We start from the raw sequence: 17,611 nt of genomic DNA, 5'->3' as shown, positions 1-17,611 counted from the left end.
TCTGGTCGTGTCGGAATGGCCTGGACCGTTTTTTGGTCGTTGAGGTCCCGCTGACATCGCTGAATCGGTGTGTGTGACACCGATCCAGCGATGTCTTCACTGGTAACCCGTGTAAACATCGGGTTACTAAGCGCAGGGCCGCGCTTAGTAACCCGATGTTTACACTGGTTACCAGCGTAAATGTAAAAAAAAACAAACAGTACATACTCACCATCTGATGTCCGTCAGGTCCCTTGCCGTCTGCTTCCTGCTCTGACTGACTGCCGCCGTACAGTGAGAGCACAGCACAGCAGTGACGTCACCGCTGCGCTCTGCTCTCACTGTACGGCGGCACTCAGTCAGAGCAGGAAGTAGATGGCAAGGGACCTGACGGACACCGAAAGGCGAGTATGTACTGTTTGTTTTTTTTGGTAACCAGGGTAAACATCGGGTTACTAAGCGCGGCCCTGCGCTTAGTAACCCGATGTTTACCCTGGTTACCCGGGTGCTGCATTGGGACTTCGGCATCGTTGAAGACAGTTTCAACGATGCCGAAGTCGTTCCCCTGATCGTTGGTCGCTGGAGAGAGCTGTCTGTGTGACAGCTCCCCAGCGACCACACAGCGACTTACCAACGATCACGGCCAGGTCGTATCGCTGGTCGTGATCGTTGGTAAATCGCTATGTGAGACGGGGCCTTAATAATAATTAATAAATAACATTTCCCATATGTCTACTTTACATCTGCATCATTTTTCAAACATCAGTTTATTTTGTTCAGATGTTAAAGGGGTTAAAAGTTTAGCAGCAATTTCTTCTTTTTTCAAACAATTTACAAAACCTGTTTCTTTAGGGTCCTACTCAGATTTAAATGGACTTTGAGAGGTCTACATGTTGGAAACTCCCCAAAAGTGATAGCATTTTAAAAACTTCACCCCTTAAATATGGTACTTCCAAACTGTTGCCAGGAATTATTTTTTAAGTCTTCAAGTGCTTCAAAGGAATTACCATATTTTGTGGATTATAAAATGCATCGGATTATAAGATCTGCAATTTTGAGGAGAAAAATAGGAAAAAAAAAAACTTTTTTTAATAAAATGGTGGTGCTTCTTATATTCCATGCGTCTTATTGCTTACCGGGGGTGGTGGCTGCAGTGGAGCAGGGTCCCAGGGTCACAGCTGGAGGAGGCAGGAGTGAAGTGTTGCTGCAGGCCACAGGCAGGGATGAGGGGATGTTCGGATGTGCGGTGCGGTGCGGCGCACCGCTGCGGGTGTTCGGTGCTGCGGGTGACAGCAAGATCTCAGGAAATGAGATCTCAGCGCTGAAATCTCATCTCCTGAGATCTTGGTGCCGAGATCTCCATCTGTGCATGTGCCACCCCCGGCTGGCAGCCATTTTCCCGGAGTCCATTCTACCGCATAGGAAACCATGTCACTGCGGGGGCTCTGGGCTTTCACAAGATGTCGGCAGAGCTACCGTAGCACCGTACACCTGCAGCAGCAAGCCGCACCGCACATCCGAACACCCCCTTATCCCAGCCTGCGGCCGGTAAGGTATAGCCACATTATAAGACACACCCCATTTTCCCCCAAAATTTTGGGGAAAAAAGTTCATCTTATAATTCAAAAAAATATCAAAATACAAAGTGGAATTGCTTTAGCCCCAATTTTCTCACTATTGCAAGAGGTAGCACCAAAAAGTGAACCTAATAATTTGTTACTCACTTTCTTTTGAGACCAGCGATGTTCCACATTTAGTCAAAAAGTTCTGTTTTTGGCAGGGCTCAGAATGGAATGAGCAATATTTGAATTTTGGAACACAAATTTGGCCAAAAGAGATTGTGGGCACCATGTCGCAATTGCAGGACCCCTATTGTGCCTAAACAGCAGAAACTCCCCAAAAGTGACTCCATTTTGGAAACGACACCCCTCAATGATTTTATTGTTGGGTATAATGAGGATTAGAGCAGAATTTGATAACATTAGGTAGTCATATTTGAAATGTTAATTTTTTCACAGAAATGTTGTTTTAGCCCCAAATTCTCACTTTTGCAAGAGGTAACACGAAAATCTGGACCCCACAGTTTGTTGCCCAATTGCTTTCGAGCACGGTGATAGCCCACATGTAGTCAAAAAGGTCTGTTTAGATAAACGACAGAGCTCGGAGCGGAAGAAGCAATATTTGAATTTTGGAACACAAATTTGCTAAAAGAGATTGCAGGCACCTTGTCGCATCTGCAGGGCCTCTATGGTACCTGAACAGCAGAAACTCCCCACAACTGTCCCCATTTTGGTAGTTAGACCCATCAAGGAATTTATCCAGGGCGGGTGTTGAGCTTGTTGAACCCATTAGGGCATCACAGAACTTTTTAAAATGTGGATATGAAAATTAATTTTTTTTTTCTAAATTGTTGTTAAGCCCAAAATTTGTAATTTTCACAATGGATAATAGGAAGAAACAGACCCCATAGTTTATTATGCAATTTCTCCTGAACATGATGATACCCCATATGTGGTTGAAAACAGCTGTTTAGGCACATCGCAGGACTTGGAAAGGAAAGAGAGCTATTTGATTTTTGGAATACGGTAGATTGAATGCCCTGTTACATTTGCAGAGACCCTGACATGCCAAAACAGCAGAATCCCCCCACAAGTGACCCCATTTGAAAACTAGACCCCTCAAGCAATTCACAAGTGATTTATGAAACCTTATAACATTTTAGATGTGAAAACAAAAAAATAATTTTTTTCCACTAAAATACTGTTTTAGCAACAAATTTTAAATGTTCACAAGGGGTAATAGGAGAAAATGGACTTAATAATTTGTTATGCAATTTTTACCAAATATGGAAGTTCCCCACATGTGGTTGCACTGTACTGTTTGAGCACACGGCAGGGATCGAATGGGAAGGAGCGCTATTTGGCTTTTGGAACGCAGATTCTGTTTGATTAAATTGAAGGCTCAATTAGCTGAGTCACTGAAGTACCAGATCAGCAGAAACCCCCAAGGTGATCCCATATTGGAAACTTCACTGCTTAACAATTTCATCTTGGGGTGTAGTGAGTATTTTGAATGCATTGGTGCCTCACATAATTTTATAACATAGTACGTGCAAATACAAGTGCTTCTCACTAAATTAGAATATCATAAAAAAGTTAATTTATTTTGGTTCTTCAGTACAAAAAGTGAAACTTATAGATTATATAGAGTCATTACAAACAGAGTGATCCATTTCAAGTGCTTATTTCTGTTAATATTGATGATTATGGCTTCCAGCCAATGAAAACCCAAAAGTCATTATCTCAGTAAATTATTATACTTTATAGAACCAGCTTGAAAAATGATTTTAAAATCCGAAATGTTGGCCTACTGAAATGTATGTTCAGTAAATGCACTCAATACTTGGTCGGGGCTCCTTTTGCATCAATTACTGCATCAGTGCGACGTGGCATGGAGGCGATCAGGCTGTGGCATTGCTGAGGTGTTATGGAAGCCCAGGTTGCTTTGATAGCAGCCTCCAGCTCGTCTGCATTGTTGGGTTTGGTGTCTCTCATCTTCCTCGTGACAATACCCCATAATTATCATAGAAGTGAAATAAATTAACTTTTTGGTGATATTCTAATTTAGTGAGAACACTTGTATAATATTTTAGTGGGAAAAATGAAATGTTTGTATTTGCTGCAAATTTGTCAGTTAAACAAGGGTTAATAGGTGAAGCTGGTCCCCACAATTTATTGTGCAATTTCTCCCAAACATGGTTACATAGTTACATAGTTATTAGGGTCGAAGGAAGACTTTAAGTCCATCTAGTTCAACCCATAAGTGGTCAGAAATGACTGTGTGGCCACACATCATGGCTGAGGCAGAAGGAGCGCTATTTGGCTTTTGGAGCACATATTTTGCTAGAATAGTTTGCGGGCAACATTTTCGAAGTCCACAAGGTGCCAGAATAGCAGAAAAACACCAAAATTGGCCCCATTGTAGAAATAGCACCTTTCAATTGATTCATCTACGGCTGTAGCAACTATTTTGTGACATCCATTTTGTGCTTTATTATGGAGAATTGCAAATATACCAGTTTAGTGCCCAAACATTGTGCCCCTATATATTGCAGTGTCCCCATACTACAGTAAGCCAAACATGTGTCCACTTACTGCGATTTAGGCAGAGCAGGTGTCAGAAAGAGAGGGGCATTTAGATTTGGGAGCGCACATTTCACTGATATGTTTTTTGAGGGTATGTTGCAAAGTTGTCATTTTTCCAGTGTCTTTTCGACCAGTAAAGTGGGAACCTTTATATTACTAGAGACAGATGGCAGAGCTGAATGGGGGCTATATTCGTGCAGGATAAATTAGGGGTTTTATTGGTAACATTTTGGAGAACAAAATGCGATTCGACCGAAACCCCCAATAAAACTACCCACTATAATGATGCAGATGGAAAAACTTTGGATCCCATTTGGTGTCAGCTGCAGTGGTCTCTGTCTTTTTAGGCGTTCACAGATCTGTGGTTGTCCACAGATCTGTGGTTGTCCACAGATCTGTGGTTGTCCACAGATCTGTGGTTGTCCACAGATCTGTGGTTGTCCACAGATCTGTGGTTGTCCACACTTGTGAGCTAAAATGTTGCCAACATTGATGGAACACTGTCGGGACAGAGACTAGACCGAGTCCAAAGTGACTCCATATGCCTCATAAATGAGTGGTTACATCAGGGTTTTAGTCTGCATCGTGGTTTTGGTTCTTTATACAGAAATCCTAAAGTAAGGGATCAGCGGAGAGTGCAGCATAAATGTGAGCCAAGCCTTGTTCTGATTTTTTTGGGGGGATGGAATCACTGTATAGCCAGCAGTACAAGAATAGTTCTTTTTTATTTTTGCACGGTTCACTGTGCGATAAACAGTGGAGAAAATACTTACTGTTTTTTTCAAGTTTTCCCATTTACAAGGAATGGAGAGGTCTATAATTTTTATCGTATATACACTTCAACTGAGAGAGATTGAATAGGAAAAAAGACTGAAAAAAAAGGAACTTAAAGGGCACCTGTCACCCCGTTTTTTCGGTATGAGATAAAAATACTGTTAAATAGGGCCTGAGCTGTGCATTGCAATAGTGTAGTTTGTGGACCCCAATTCCCCACCTATGCTGCCGAAATACGTTACCAAAGTAGTCGTTTTCGCCTGTCAATCAGGCTGGTCTGGTCAAAAGGGCGTGGTGTCTTCCCCCAGATTTTGCGTAGTTTTCCGTTGGTGGTGTAGTGGTGTGCGCATGCCCAAGGTCCAGAATCCTCTGCCAGGGGATTGAAAAGAGCGCGCTGTTCGTTATTTCATTGGTGATCGGTGGGCGCGGCCATCTTCCTTTGGCCGTGCGTGCACAGAAGCAGCGCTCTGGTGGCCGCGGCTTCAGGAAAATGGCCGCCGCGATATCCATCTGCGCACGCGCGGCATCCCGCGGCCATTTTCCTGAAGCCGCGGCCAGCAGAGCGCCGCTTCTGCGCACGCGCGGCCAAAGGAAGATGGCCGCGCCCACCGATCACCAATGAAATAACGAACAGCGCGCTCTTTTCAATCCCCTGGCAGAGGATTCTGGACCTTGGGCATGCGCACACCACTACACCACCAACGGAAAACTACGCAAAATCTGGGGGAAGACACCACGCCCTTTTGACCAGACCAGCCTGATTGACAGGCGAAAACGACTACTTTGGTAACGTATTTCGGCAGCATAGGTGGGGAATCGGGGTCCACAAAATACACTATTGTAATGCACAGCTCAGGCCCTATTTAACAGTATTTTTATCTCATACCGAAAAAACGGGGTGACAGGTTCCCTTTAATATTTGGTACCAAAACCTTTGTTTGCAATTACAGGGGTCAGACCTTTCCTGTAGTTCTTGTCCAAGTGTGCACACACTGCAGCAGGGATTTTGGTCCACTACTCCAAACCAATCTTCTCCAGATTTCAGGTTTGGGGCTGGGCAACATTGAGTTTTAGCTCCCTCCAATGATTTTCTATTGTGTTCAGGTCTGGAGACTGGCTAGGCCACTCCAGCATTTTGAACTGCTTCTTACACAGTCACTCCTTAGGAGCCCTGGCTGTGTGTTTCGGGTCATTGTCATGCTGGAAGCTCCAGCCATGACTCATCTACAATGCTCTTACTGAGGGAAGGAGGTTGTAGGCTAAAATTTCACGATACATGACCCCATCCATCCTCCTTTCAATATGTTGCAGTCATCCTGCCCCATTGCAGAAAAGCACCCCCTAAGTATGATGTTTCCCCACCATGCTTGTGTGGAGCAGTGTTCTTGGGGTTGTACTCATTCTTCTTCTTCCTCCTCCAGACATGGCGAGTGTAGTTGATACCAAAAAGTTCAGTTTTGGTCTCTTCTCATCTCATGACTTTCTCCCATGCCTCCTCAGGATCATCCAGATGGTCATTGGTGAACTTCAAATGGGTCTGGACATATGCTGGCATGAGCAGGGGGACTTTGTGTTCCCTGCAGGATTTTAATCCATGGAGGTGTGTTACTAATGGTAATGTTTTTAGACTGTGCTCCCAGCTTGCTTCAGGTCATTGACCAGGTCATCCTGTGTAGTTCTTGGCTGATTCCTGACCTTTCTCAGAATCAACCTTACCCACGAGGCGAGATCTTGCATGGAGCCCCATACCAAGGAAGGCTGACAGTCAGCTTGTGTTTCTTCCATTTTCTAATAATTGTGCCAACAGTTGTTGCCTTCTCACCAAGGTGCTTGCCTATTTTTCTGTAGCCCATCCCAGTTTATGCAGGTCTACAATTTTGTATGATTGATTGAGTGTGTGGACAGGTGTCTTTTATGCAGGTAACGAGTTCAAACAGGTGCATTTACTACAGGTAATGAGAGAAGAGTAGGAGGGATTCTTAAGCCCCGAGGGTGGTTTGCACGTTAATGACCGGGCCAATTTTTACAATTCTGACCACTGTCCCTTTATGAGGTTATAACTCTGGAACGCTTCAATAGATCTTAGCGATTCTGACATTTTTTTCTTGTGACATATTGTACTTCATGATAGTCATAAAATTTCTTCAATATAACTTGCGTTTATTTGTGAAAAAAATGGAAATTTGGCAAAAATTTTGAAAATTTCGCAATTTTCCAACTTTGAATTTTTATGCCCTTAAATCACAGAGATATGTCACGCAAAATACTTAATAAGTAACATTTCCCACATGTCTACTTTACATCAGCACAATTTTGGAACCAAATTTTTTTTTTGTTAGGGAGTTATAAGGGTTAGAATTTGACCAGAAATTTCTCATTTTTACAACACCATTTTTTTTTTAGGGACCACATCTCATTTGAAGTCATTTTGAGGGGTCTATATGATAGAAAATACCCAAGTGTGACACCATTCTAAAAACTGCACCCCTCAAGGTGCTCAAAACCACGTTCAAGAAGTTTATTAACCCTTCAGGTGTTTCACAGGAATTTTTGGAATGTTTAAATAAAAATGAACATTTAACTTTTTTTCACACAAAATTTATTTCAGCTCCAATTTGTTTTATTTTACCAAGGGTAACAGGAGTAAATGGACCACAAAAGTTGTTGTACAATTTGTCCTGAGTACCCTGATACACCATATGTGGGGGTAAACCACTGTTTGGGCGCATGGCAGAGCTCGGAAGGAAAGGAGCGCCATTTTACTTTTCAATGCAAAATTGACTGGAATTGAGATGGGACGCCATGTTGCGTTTGGAGAGCCCCTGATGTGCGTAAACATTGAAACCCCCCACAAGTGACACCATTTTGGAAAGTAGACCCCCTAAGGAACTTATCTAGATGTGTGGTTAGCACTTTGACCCATTAAGTGATTCACAGAAGTTTATAATGCAGAGCCGTAAAAATAAAAAATCATATTTTTTCACAAAAATGATCTTTTCGCCCCCAATTTTTTATTTCCCAAGGGTAAGAGAAGAAACTGGACCCTAAAAGTTGTTGAGCAATTTATCCTGAGTACGCTGATACCCCATATGTGGGGGTAAACGACTGGGTGCATGGCAAAGCTCGGAAGGGAAGGAGCGCCGATTGACTTTTCAATGTACAGTAAAATTGACTGGAATTGAGATGGGACACCATGTCGCGTTTGGAGAGCCCCGATGTGCCTAAACATTAAAACCCCCCACAAGTGACACCATTTTGGAAAGTAGACCCCCTAAGGAACTTATCTAGATGTGTTTTGAGAGCTTCTAACCCCCAAGTGTTTCACTACAGTTTATAACGCAGAGCCGTGAAAATATATATATTTTTTTTTCACAAAAATGATTTTTTAGCCCCCAGTTTTGTATTTTTACAAGGATAACAGGATAATTTGGAACCCATAAGTTGTTGTCCAATTTGTCCCGAGTATGCTGATACCCCATATGTGGGGGGAACCACTGTTTGGGCGCGTGGCAGAGCTCGGAAGGGAAGGAGTGCCATTTGGAATGCAGACTTAGATGGATTGGCCTGCAGGCGTCACGTTGCATTTGCAGAGCCCCTGATGTACCCAAACAGTAGAAACCCCCAACAAGTGACCCCATGTTGGAAACTAGACCTCCCAAGGAACTTATCTAGATGTGTTGTGAGAGCTTTGAACCCCCAAGTGTTTCACTACAGTTTACAATGCAGAGCCGTGAAAATAAAAAATCTTTTTTTTCCCACAAAAATGATTTTTAGCCCCCCAAATTTTTATTTTCCCAAGGATAACAAGAGAACTTGGAACCCAAAAGTTGTTGTCCAATTTGTCCCGAGTATGCTGATACCCCATATGCTGGGGTAAACCCCTGTTTGGGTGCACGGGAGAGCTCAGAAGGGAAGCATTTTGATCGGATGCCATGTCGCGTTTGGAGAGCCCCTGATGTGCCTGCAGCAGTGGAAACTCCCCAATTCTACCTGAAACCCTAATCCAAACACACCCCTAACCATAATCCCAACGGTAACTCTAACCACACCCCTAACCCTGACACACCCCTTTAATCCAAACCCTAATCCCAACCATAAATGTAATCCAAACCCTAACTTTAGCCCCAACCCTAACCCTAACTTTAGCTCCAACCCTAGCCCCAACCCTAACCCTAGCCCTAAACCTAGCCCTAACCCTAGCCCTAATGGGAAAATGGAAATAAATACATTTTTTTAATTTTTCGCTAACTAAGGGGTTGATGAAGGGGGGGTTGGATTTACTTTTATAGCGGGTTTTTTAGCGGATTTTTGATTGGCAGCCGTCACACACTGAAAGACGCTTTTTATTGCAAAAAATATTTTTTGTGTTACCACATTTTGAGAGCTATAATTTTTCCATATTTTGATCCACAGAGTCATGTGAGGTCTTGTTTTTTGCGGGACGAGTTGACGTTTTTATTTGTAACATTTTCAGGCACGTGACATTTTTTGATCGCTTTTTATTCCGATTTTTGTGAGGCAGAATGACCAAAAACCAGCTATTCATTAATTTCTTTTAGGGGAGGCATTTATACCGTTCCGCGTTTGGTAAAATGGATAAAGCAATTTTATTCTTCGGGTCATTACGATTACAGTGATACCTCATTTATATAATTTTTTTATGTTTTGGTGCTTTTATACGATAAAAACTATTTTATAGAAAAAATAATTATTTTTGCATCGCTTTATTCTGAGGATTATAACTTTTTTATTTTTTCTTTGATGATGCTGTATGGCAGCTCATTTTTTGCGGGACAAGATGACGTTTTCAGTGGTACGATGGATATTTATATCTGTCTTTTTGATTGTGTGCTATTCCACTTTTTATTTGGCGGTATGATAATAAAGCGTTGTTTTTTGCCTCTTTTTTTTTTTTTACGGTGTTCACTGAAGGGGTTAACTAGTGGGACAGTTTTATAGGTCGGGTGGCTACGGACACGGTGATACTAAATATGTGTACTTTTATTGTCTTTTTTTTATTTAGATAAAGAAATGTATTTATAGGAACAATATTTTTTTTTTGCATTTTTTTGGGAATTTTTTTTTTTTTTTTTTTTTTTTACACATGTGAAAATTTTTTTTTTACACTATAACATTGCCCCAATGTTATAACATGATGTTATAGTGTAAGATCGCCAATCTGACACTTTGCTGTGCACTGTGTCAGATCGGCGATCTGACGTGCACTGCTCCTGGAGGCTTCCCGGCGCCTGCTCTGAGCAGGCGCAGTGAAGCCACCTCCCTGCAGGACCCGGATGCCGCGGCCATCTTGGATCCAGGCCTGCTGCAGGAAGGAGGAGGTAAGAGACCCTCAGAGCAACACGATTACATCGCGTTGCTCCGGGGGTCTCAGGGAAGCCCGCAGGGAGCCCCCTCCCTGCGCTATGCTTCCCTATACCGCCGGAACGCTGCGATCATGTTTGATCGCAGTGTGCCGGGGGTTAATGTGCCGTGGGCGGTCCGTGTCCGCTCCTGGGACATAGTGGCGGATGTCAGCTGCGATAGTCAGCTGACACCCGGACGCGATCGGCCGCGCTCCCCCCGTAAGCGAGGCTGATCACTATGACGTACTATCCCGTCATTGGGAATTAAGGCCCACCCCACCTCGACGGGATAGTACGTCATATGGGATTAAGGGGTTAAAGAAAAACTAACAACTTACAGAATTCATCCTGGTTGGTAGGTAATCAAATACTTATTTCATGCAATAAAATGTAATAGTTTAATTATGTAAAAATCATACAATGTGATGTTCTGCTTTTTATTTTTTAGATTTTGTCTTTAACAGTTGAAGTGCACCTATGATAACAATTACAGACCACTCCATTGTTTGTAGGTTGGAAAACATGCAAAATCGGCAGTGTGTCGAATACTCATTTTTTGCACTGTTGTTACATATTTACATAGGTTGATAAAATAGATAGGTCCATCAAGTTCAACTTTTCTCCACCATTATGCATTATTTCACTGAATTAACTATAACCCCTAATGTTGTGTATTGAGGAAATCATCCAGCCATTATTAAAAACTGTTATAGTGTCTGCCATTACCATTTCTTGCTATAGGGCATTCCACATTCTGACTGCTCTAACTGGAAAGAACCCTTTCCTATTTAGCTGCCTGGATCGCCTATCATCCACCCACAATGAGTGCCCCCCTTGTCCTAAGTATTGTCTTTGGAAGGAGTAAGTCATGTGCCAGTCCTTTGTACTTACCACACATATAAGTGACTAGCTGTACTACCCGGCTTCGCCCGGGGTAATAACTGCTGCTAGCAAAATAGAATGTGTTAACAAAAATTTATTCTGCACAAAAAAACCCACAAAACAAATAGATAGAAATGTAATTATTAAAAGGCAAAAACTAAGCTAATAGAAGCATTTTACAACATATATTTCAACACCAGAGATATTCCACACAGATTTAACTAAATTGGCCAAGTAATGTGAAGTAATCTTCTACTACTTATTCGAGAGCCTTTTGATAAATGACATTCTTAGTTTTTCCTTCAGGTACAAACAGATTTTTGGCTGTTCCAACTCTTGAACAGGCCACATAAAGTTGACCATGAGAAAAGCATGGAGATTGTAAATCTAAGCTAGCTGAAGAGCCCGGCGTTGCCTCGGCATAGTAAATATCTGTGGTTAGTTATAGCACCTCACTTCTCTTATTTTCCCATCACGCCTCTCATTTTCCCCATCACATCTTTCATTTTCCCCCTCACATCTCTCATTTTCTCCCTCACACCTCTCATTTTCCCCCTCACTCCTCTTATTTTCCCCCTCACTCTTCTCATTCCCACCTAACACTTGTCATTTCGACCTCACATCTGTCATTTTCCGATCACTCCACTATTTTCCCTCACTCCTCTCATTTTGCACTCACACCTTTTCATTTTCACCTCACACCTCTCATTTTCACCTTAGTATATACATGTTTGTCATCTCCCTTATATATAGTATACACCTGTATGTCATCTCCTGTATATAGTATATACCTGTATGTCATCTCCCCTGTATATAGTATATACCTGCTGTGTGTCATCTCCCCTGTATAGAGTATATACCTGTATGTCATCTCCTCCTATATATAGTATATACCTGTATGTAATCTCCTCCTGTATATAGTATATACCTGTGTGTCATCTCACCTATATATAGTATATATCTGTGTGTTATCTCCTCCTGTATATAGTATATACCTGTATGTCATCTCCTCCTATACATAGCATATACCTGTATGTCATCTCCTCCTGTATATACTATATACCTGTAGGTAATCTGCTCCTGTATATAGTATATACCTGTGTGTCATCTCCTTCTGTATATAGTATATACCTGTATGCCATCTCCTGCTGTATGTAGTATGTACCTGTATGTCATCTCCTCCTCTATATAGTATATACCTGTGTGTCATCTCTCCTGTATATAGTATATATCTGTGTGTCATCTCCTCCTGCATATAGTATATACCTGTGTGTCATCTCCCCTGTAAATAGTATATACCTGTGTCATCTCCTCCTGTATATAGTATATATCTGTATGTCATCTCCTCCTGTATTAGACCTCGTTCACACGTAATTTGGTCAGTATTTTTACCTCAGTATTTGTAAGCTAAATTGGCAGCCTGATAAATCCCCAGCCAACAGTAAGCCCACCCCCTGGCAGTATATATTAGCTCACACATACACATAATAGACTGGTCATGTGACTGACAGCTGCCGGATTCCTATATGGTACATTTGTTGCTCTTGTAGTTTGTCAGCTTATTAATCAGATTTTTATTTTTGAAGGATAACACCAGACTTGTGTTTGTTTTAGGGCGAGTTTCGTGTGTCAAGTTGTGTGTGTTGAGTTTTGTGTGGCGACATGCGTGTAGCAACTTTTTGTGTGTCGAGTTGCATGTGACAGGTTAGTGTAGCAAGTTGTGTGCAGCAAGTTTTGCGCATGGCGAGTTTTGCGCGTGGCGAGTTTTATGTGTGGTGCCTTTTGAGTATGTGCAAGTTTTGTGTGAGGCAACTTTTGCATGTGTTGCAACTTTTGTGCATGTGGCAATTTTTCCGCGTGTGCAAGTTTTGCGTGTGGCGAGTTTTCCATGAGGTGAGTTTTGCACGTGTGGCGAGTTTTGCATGTGGAGAGTTTTGCGCGTGGCGAGTTTTGAGCGGTGACTTTTGTGTTTCAACTTTTATGTGGCAAGGTTGGTGTATGTGTGGTGAAATGTGCGCTGAGGGTGGTATATGTGTTCGAGCACGTGGTAGTGTGTGGCGCATTTTGTGTGTGTGTTCATATCCCCGTGGTGGTGTGGTGATTATCCCATGTCGGGGCCCCACCTTAGCAACTGTACAGTATATACTCTTTGGCGCCATCGCTCTCATTCTTTAATTCCCTTTTGTTCACATCTGGCAGCTGTTAATTTGCCTCCAACACTTTTCCTTTCATTTTTTCCCCATTATGTAGATAGGGGCAAAATTGTTTGGTGAATTGGAAAGCGCGGGGTTAAAATTTCACCTCACAACGTAGCCTATGACGCTCTCGGGGTCCAGACGTGTGACTGTGCAAAATTTTGTGGCTGTAGCTGGGACGGTTCAGATGCCAATCCCGGACATACATACACACATACATACACACATTCAGCTTTATATATTAGATTAGTTACTTTATTCTTGGTGTCGGTGCAACTACAGGGATATCAGACAGATATTGTTTTTTCTTTTTGTTTTGCTACCATCACAGAGAAAAAATGCTATTTTATAATTCAGATTTTTCAGACACAGAATGAACAAAAAACAGCAATTCAGTAATTGTTTTTATCTACTTTTTTATGCACTGTGCACTGTGTAGTAAAAGTGATAAGACTGATTTGTTTGTTGTATCAGTGTGATTACAGTGATACCAGAGTTACATAGTTCTTTTAAAACTTTGCTGCTTTCACAGATTAAAAACAATATTTTACAAAAATGAATTAGGGCTTGTTTGTTGTGGGACGATTTTGCATTTATATTTATACCATTTTTTTTTTCAATATGACAATGATCGCTTTTTATTCAATTTTTGGTGTGTCAATATGATGAAAAAGGGACATTTTTATTTTGATTTTTATTTATTAATTTTTAGGCATTTGCCGTGCTAAGTAAATAACTTGCCAGTTTTATAGATCATGTTGTTCCAGATGCGGCAATTCCAATTATGTACTTAGTATTTCTCCATTTTTCCATTATTCGAGTCTGCAGAAATCAGACTGCACTCGGATGTCATCTGGGTGCAGTCTTTTGATTTCCATGCAACTATAGACTCGAACGAGAGAGTGCGATCTGATTTGCGAAGTGTGGTGCGATTTGTTTTTTTTCTCATGCCTCATCGGCATTATAACAAAATTCTGATCAGCACTGCCCCATAGAATAACATTGGTTCCGATAAAACATCACATAGCACTAGATATATACCCTTGTGTGAGCGAGTCCTATGGGTATGTTACCATGGGGCATTTCTGTTGCAGATCTCTTCTTATTCTTTAGTATTCTCATGGATCCACTTTAGGCCGGTGTCACACTTGCGATTGTTATGCGAGAAACTCGTTCATCAATTTCCGGCACTCGGGACCGGAGTATGCGGCTGCATGTATTTCTATGCAGCTGAACGCTCCGGTCCGAACCACCGGCCACAGTGCTGGGTATTGATGCAGGAGATTCCTGTGAGTTTCTCGCATTGCACTCGCAAGTGTGACCCCCGGCGTGACCCCCGGCCTTAGGCTTCGGGTCATAAAACTTCCTTACAAGGCTGGCTTTGTTCTTCTAAGTCTAAGTAAAATTTATCGCATCACACTAATAACTACACTAATAAACTATATTGCACTAGTTGTTACAGTATCGGACATAAACTGATAGCATCAGAGCAAACCACCTAAAATATTACAGCTGAATGTTGGCGGTTATTGAAAGGCATTTTATCTAATGTGGACTCCTTACTGGGGGTGTTGCAGTCATTTTACTTTAAATGTTCACCAGCGTTCTGGCAGAGAGAGCAATTTCTCTATAAATATTAATACAAAGGTTTTATAGGTGATAATTTTCTCCTACTAAGCAGAAACTTACATTCCTCTCTTTTAGCACCAGGGTCAAAAGCTAAAATCTGACAAACAGGAGGCTCAGATCAAACTTTAACCGACTCTTTGATGTTGAGCTGAAACAGGCGCTGCTGATAAAGCAAGGACACATTGTCTGGGAGACCATCAGGAGAGGACTATGGCTGCAGCAAAGCGGGGCCAAGCTGTAGAGAACCTGTCTGTCGTGGTCCATGGAGTTGGAGATCTACGGCTGGTAAGGTGTTAGTTGCCTCCATAAGAAGTCAGTAAGATTTATAGTTGTATTTATGATATTTAAATATGTTCCATCTTCAGTATTTGCATGCACTGCTACTATGGTATAAGGAATATGTTGTTGTATTTTTGTCACTTTTCGGTGATAAGAGACTGTGAGCTGCAGGGAGACCAAAGCAGATGATGACTCAACTCTGGAGTAGCATCTGCAAAAAGATCGTAACCAAGACATGGCTGGAACAAGACACCCAAGTCTCACCAAGGAGGATTGTCCACTATTATTGATGAGCTATTCTCAAAATAGATGGGGGTCTGACCCACGGCCTTCCCACTAATCAGCTGTCATCATTTCCGTTGGCAACCGGATGTAAACAGTGTATGGAGTGAAGCAGCACAGATCTGCACACTGTGGTAGCCAATGCTTGGAGCTGTGGATCAGCTTCTATAGATGAGAATAAGAGCTGATCTGCAGCAGCCACCACACAGTGTGCAGAGTGCTGCTGTTCTGTTCTATGCACTACTCTCATCTGCCACCACCAGAGCTGGTAACAGATGATTGATGGGGCTGAGATCTGTTAGACCCCCCACAATCTTATATTGATCAACATCAGAGGATAGATCTTCAATATAAAAGTAGTTGGCAATTTAAATGCGTGTATATGCATAACATTTTCCCAAATAAAAAAAATCTGTTGTGTATTACAAAAGCAGTATTGTGGCTGTATGTGTGTTACATAGTCCGGATCACTAGCTGTAGAGAAAATCTGCAGCATAAAATGTTTGACACCGCTCATTTAAAAAGAATGACACCCAAGATTGGGCATCGAGTGTCACCTTTTGCAGTCACGCTGTCTGTTATTGCAGCCCAGCTGATTTAAAGGGATTTCCCCTTTTGGAAAACTATAGACTATGAAAGTGATAAAACAAATTTAGTTTTATTGACCCTTGTGGGATCCAGCACCACCTCTCCTCCACTACCCTGGTCTTTGTTGTTTGTCTGCCCTGATGTCATCAATAGTGAGCTCAGCAGTTCATGCAATCCACACAGGCAAAGCTGCTGAGCTCCGTAATTGCCTGCATTTAACATGTATGAAGGTCTCCAGAAACAGGGCAAGACTGCATCTATTTCTGGACAATGTATTTGGCCCGACTCATTGTAAGATTTTGCACCTTTTATTTATTTTCACCTGTCTTTCATTAACACCTAATTCTTCTTTTAAAGCATTACTCCAGTATTTTTTTTTCTTTTAACACTGGAGTGGAGTCACTAATCTATATTCCCTGCCCCTAGTATTCTATTTACCAGCCGCTTCTTTATCCATTATCACCACTGCTCCAGTCGGTCTTCTGCAGGTTAGATCTGACGGATCTCTCCCATGTTTGCTGTGGGTCATTGTCTTGTTGGAAGGTGAACCTCCATCCTAGTCTCAAAGCACTGATAGATTGAAACAGGTTATGCTCAAGAATATCCCTGTATTTCGCACCATCCATCTTCCCCTCAAATTGGTCCATTCTCCCTGTCCTGGCTACCAAAAAGCATCCCCACAGCATTATGCTGCCACCACCATGTTTCACTGTGGGGATGGTGTTCTTGGGGTGATACGTTGTGTTGGTTTTGCGCCAGATGTGCGTTTACCTTGGTGGCCGAAAAGTTCAATTTTGGTCTTATCTGACCACAGCACCTTCCTCCATACATTTTTTTTATTCTCCCACATGTCTTTTGGCAAACTCAAAATGAGCCTTACAATTTTTGTGTGTATATAAAGTCTTTTTTTCTTCTCACTTTTTTATAAATGCCACCTCTATGGATTGTACGGCTTATTGTGATTGTATGGACAGATACTCTAATCTCTGCTTGGGAACTCTGCAGCTCCTTCAGTGTTACCTTTTGTCTCTGTGCTGCCCCTCTGCTTAAAGCCCTCTTTGTCTGGGCTGAGAATTTTGGTGGGCGGCCCTCTCTTGGCAGGTTTGTTGTGGTACCATGTTTTTTTCCATTTGAAGATAATGAATTTGATGGTGCTCCCGGCGATCATCAAAGATTGAGATTTTTTTTTTAACCCGACCCTGACTTGTACTTCTCAACATCTCTGTCCCTGACTTGTTTGGAGATCTCCTTGGTCTTCATGGTGTTGTTTAGTTATTGGTGCCTCTTGCTTAATGGTGTTGCAGCTTCTGTTGCCTTTTAGAAAATGTGTGCACATACTAACAGACCATGTGGACTTTCTTTCACTAAGCATGTGACTTATGAAGGTAATTGATTGCACCAGACATTTGTAGGCACTTCATAGCAAAAGATGTGAATACATATGCACATGCCAAGTTTTAGTTATTTGATCCCACAAATGTATTTTCTGCCTACA

General features: G+C 42.0%; 1 protein-coding gene across 2 annotated transcripts in view; it reads left to right on the top strand.

Moving 5' to 3' along the window:
* Window positions 1-17,611, top strand: part of SORD (sorbitol dehydrogenase) — an 80,127-nt gene that overhangs the window by 1,677 nt on the left and 60,839 nt on the right. The window contains exons 1-2 of one of the 2 annotated variants that reach the window (XM_077263947.1): window positions 5,664-5,684; window positions 15,043-15,252. In XM_077263947.1, coding sequence (XP_077120062.1) covers window positions 15,178-15,252 — 75 coding nt within the window. In that variant the 5' untranslated portion in view covers window positions 5,664-5,684; window positions 15,043-15,177. Of the gene's footprint in view, window positions 1-5,663; window positions 5,685-15,042; window positions 15,253-17,611 lie in introns of those variants that run through there. The other variant, XM_077263946.1, reaches the window with a different exon arrangement.

Source organism: Ranitomeya variabilis, chromosome 5 (genome assembly GCF_051348905.1).
Source record: "Ranitomeya variabilis isolate aRanVar5 chromosome 5, aRanVar5.hap1, whole genome shotgun sequence".
Taxonomy (NCBI): Eukaryota; Metazoa; Chordata; class Amphibia; order Anura; family Dendrobatidae; genus Ranitomeya; species Ranitomeya variabilis.
The sequence above is the reverse complement of the archived record's forward strand: the minus strand, read 5'-3'. Positions and strand labels throughout refer to the sequence as shown.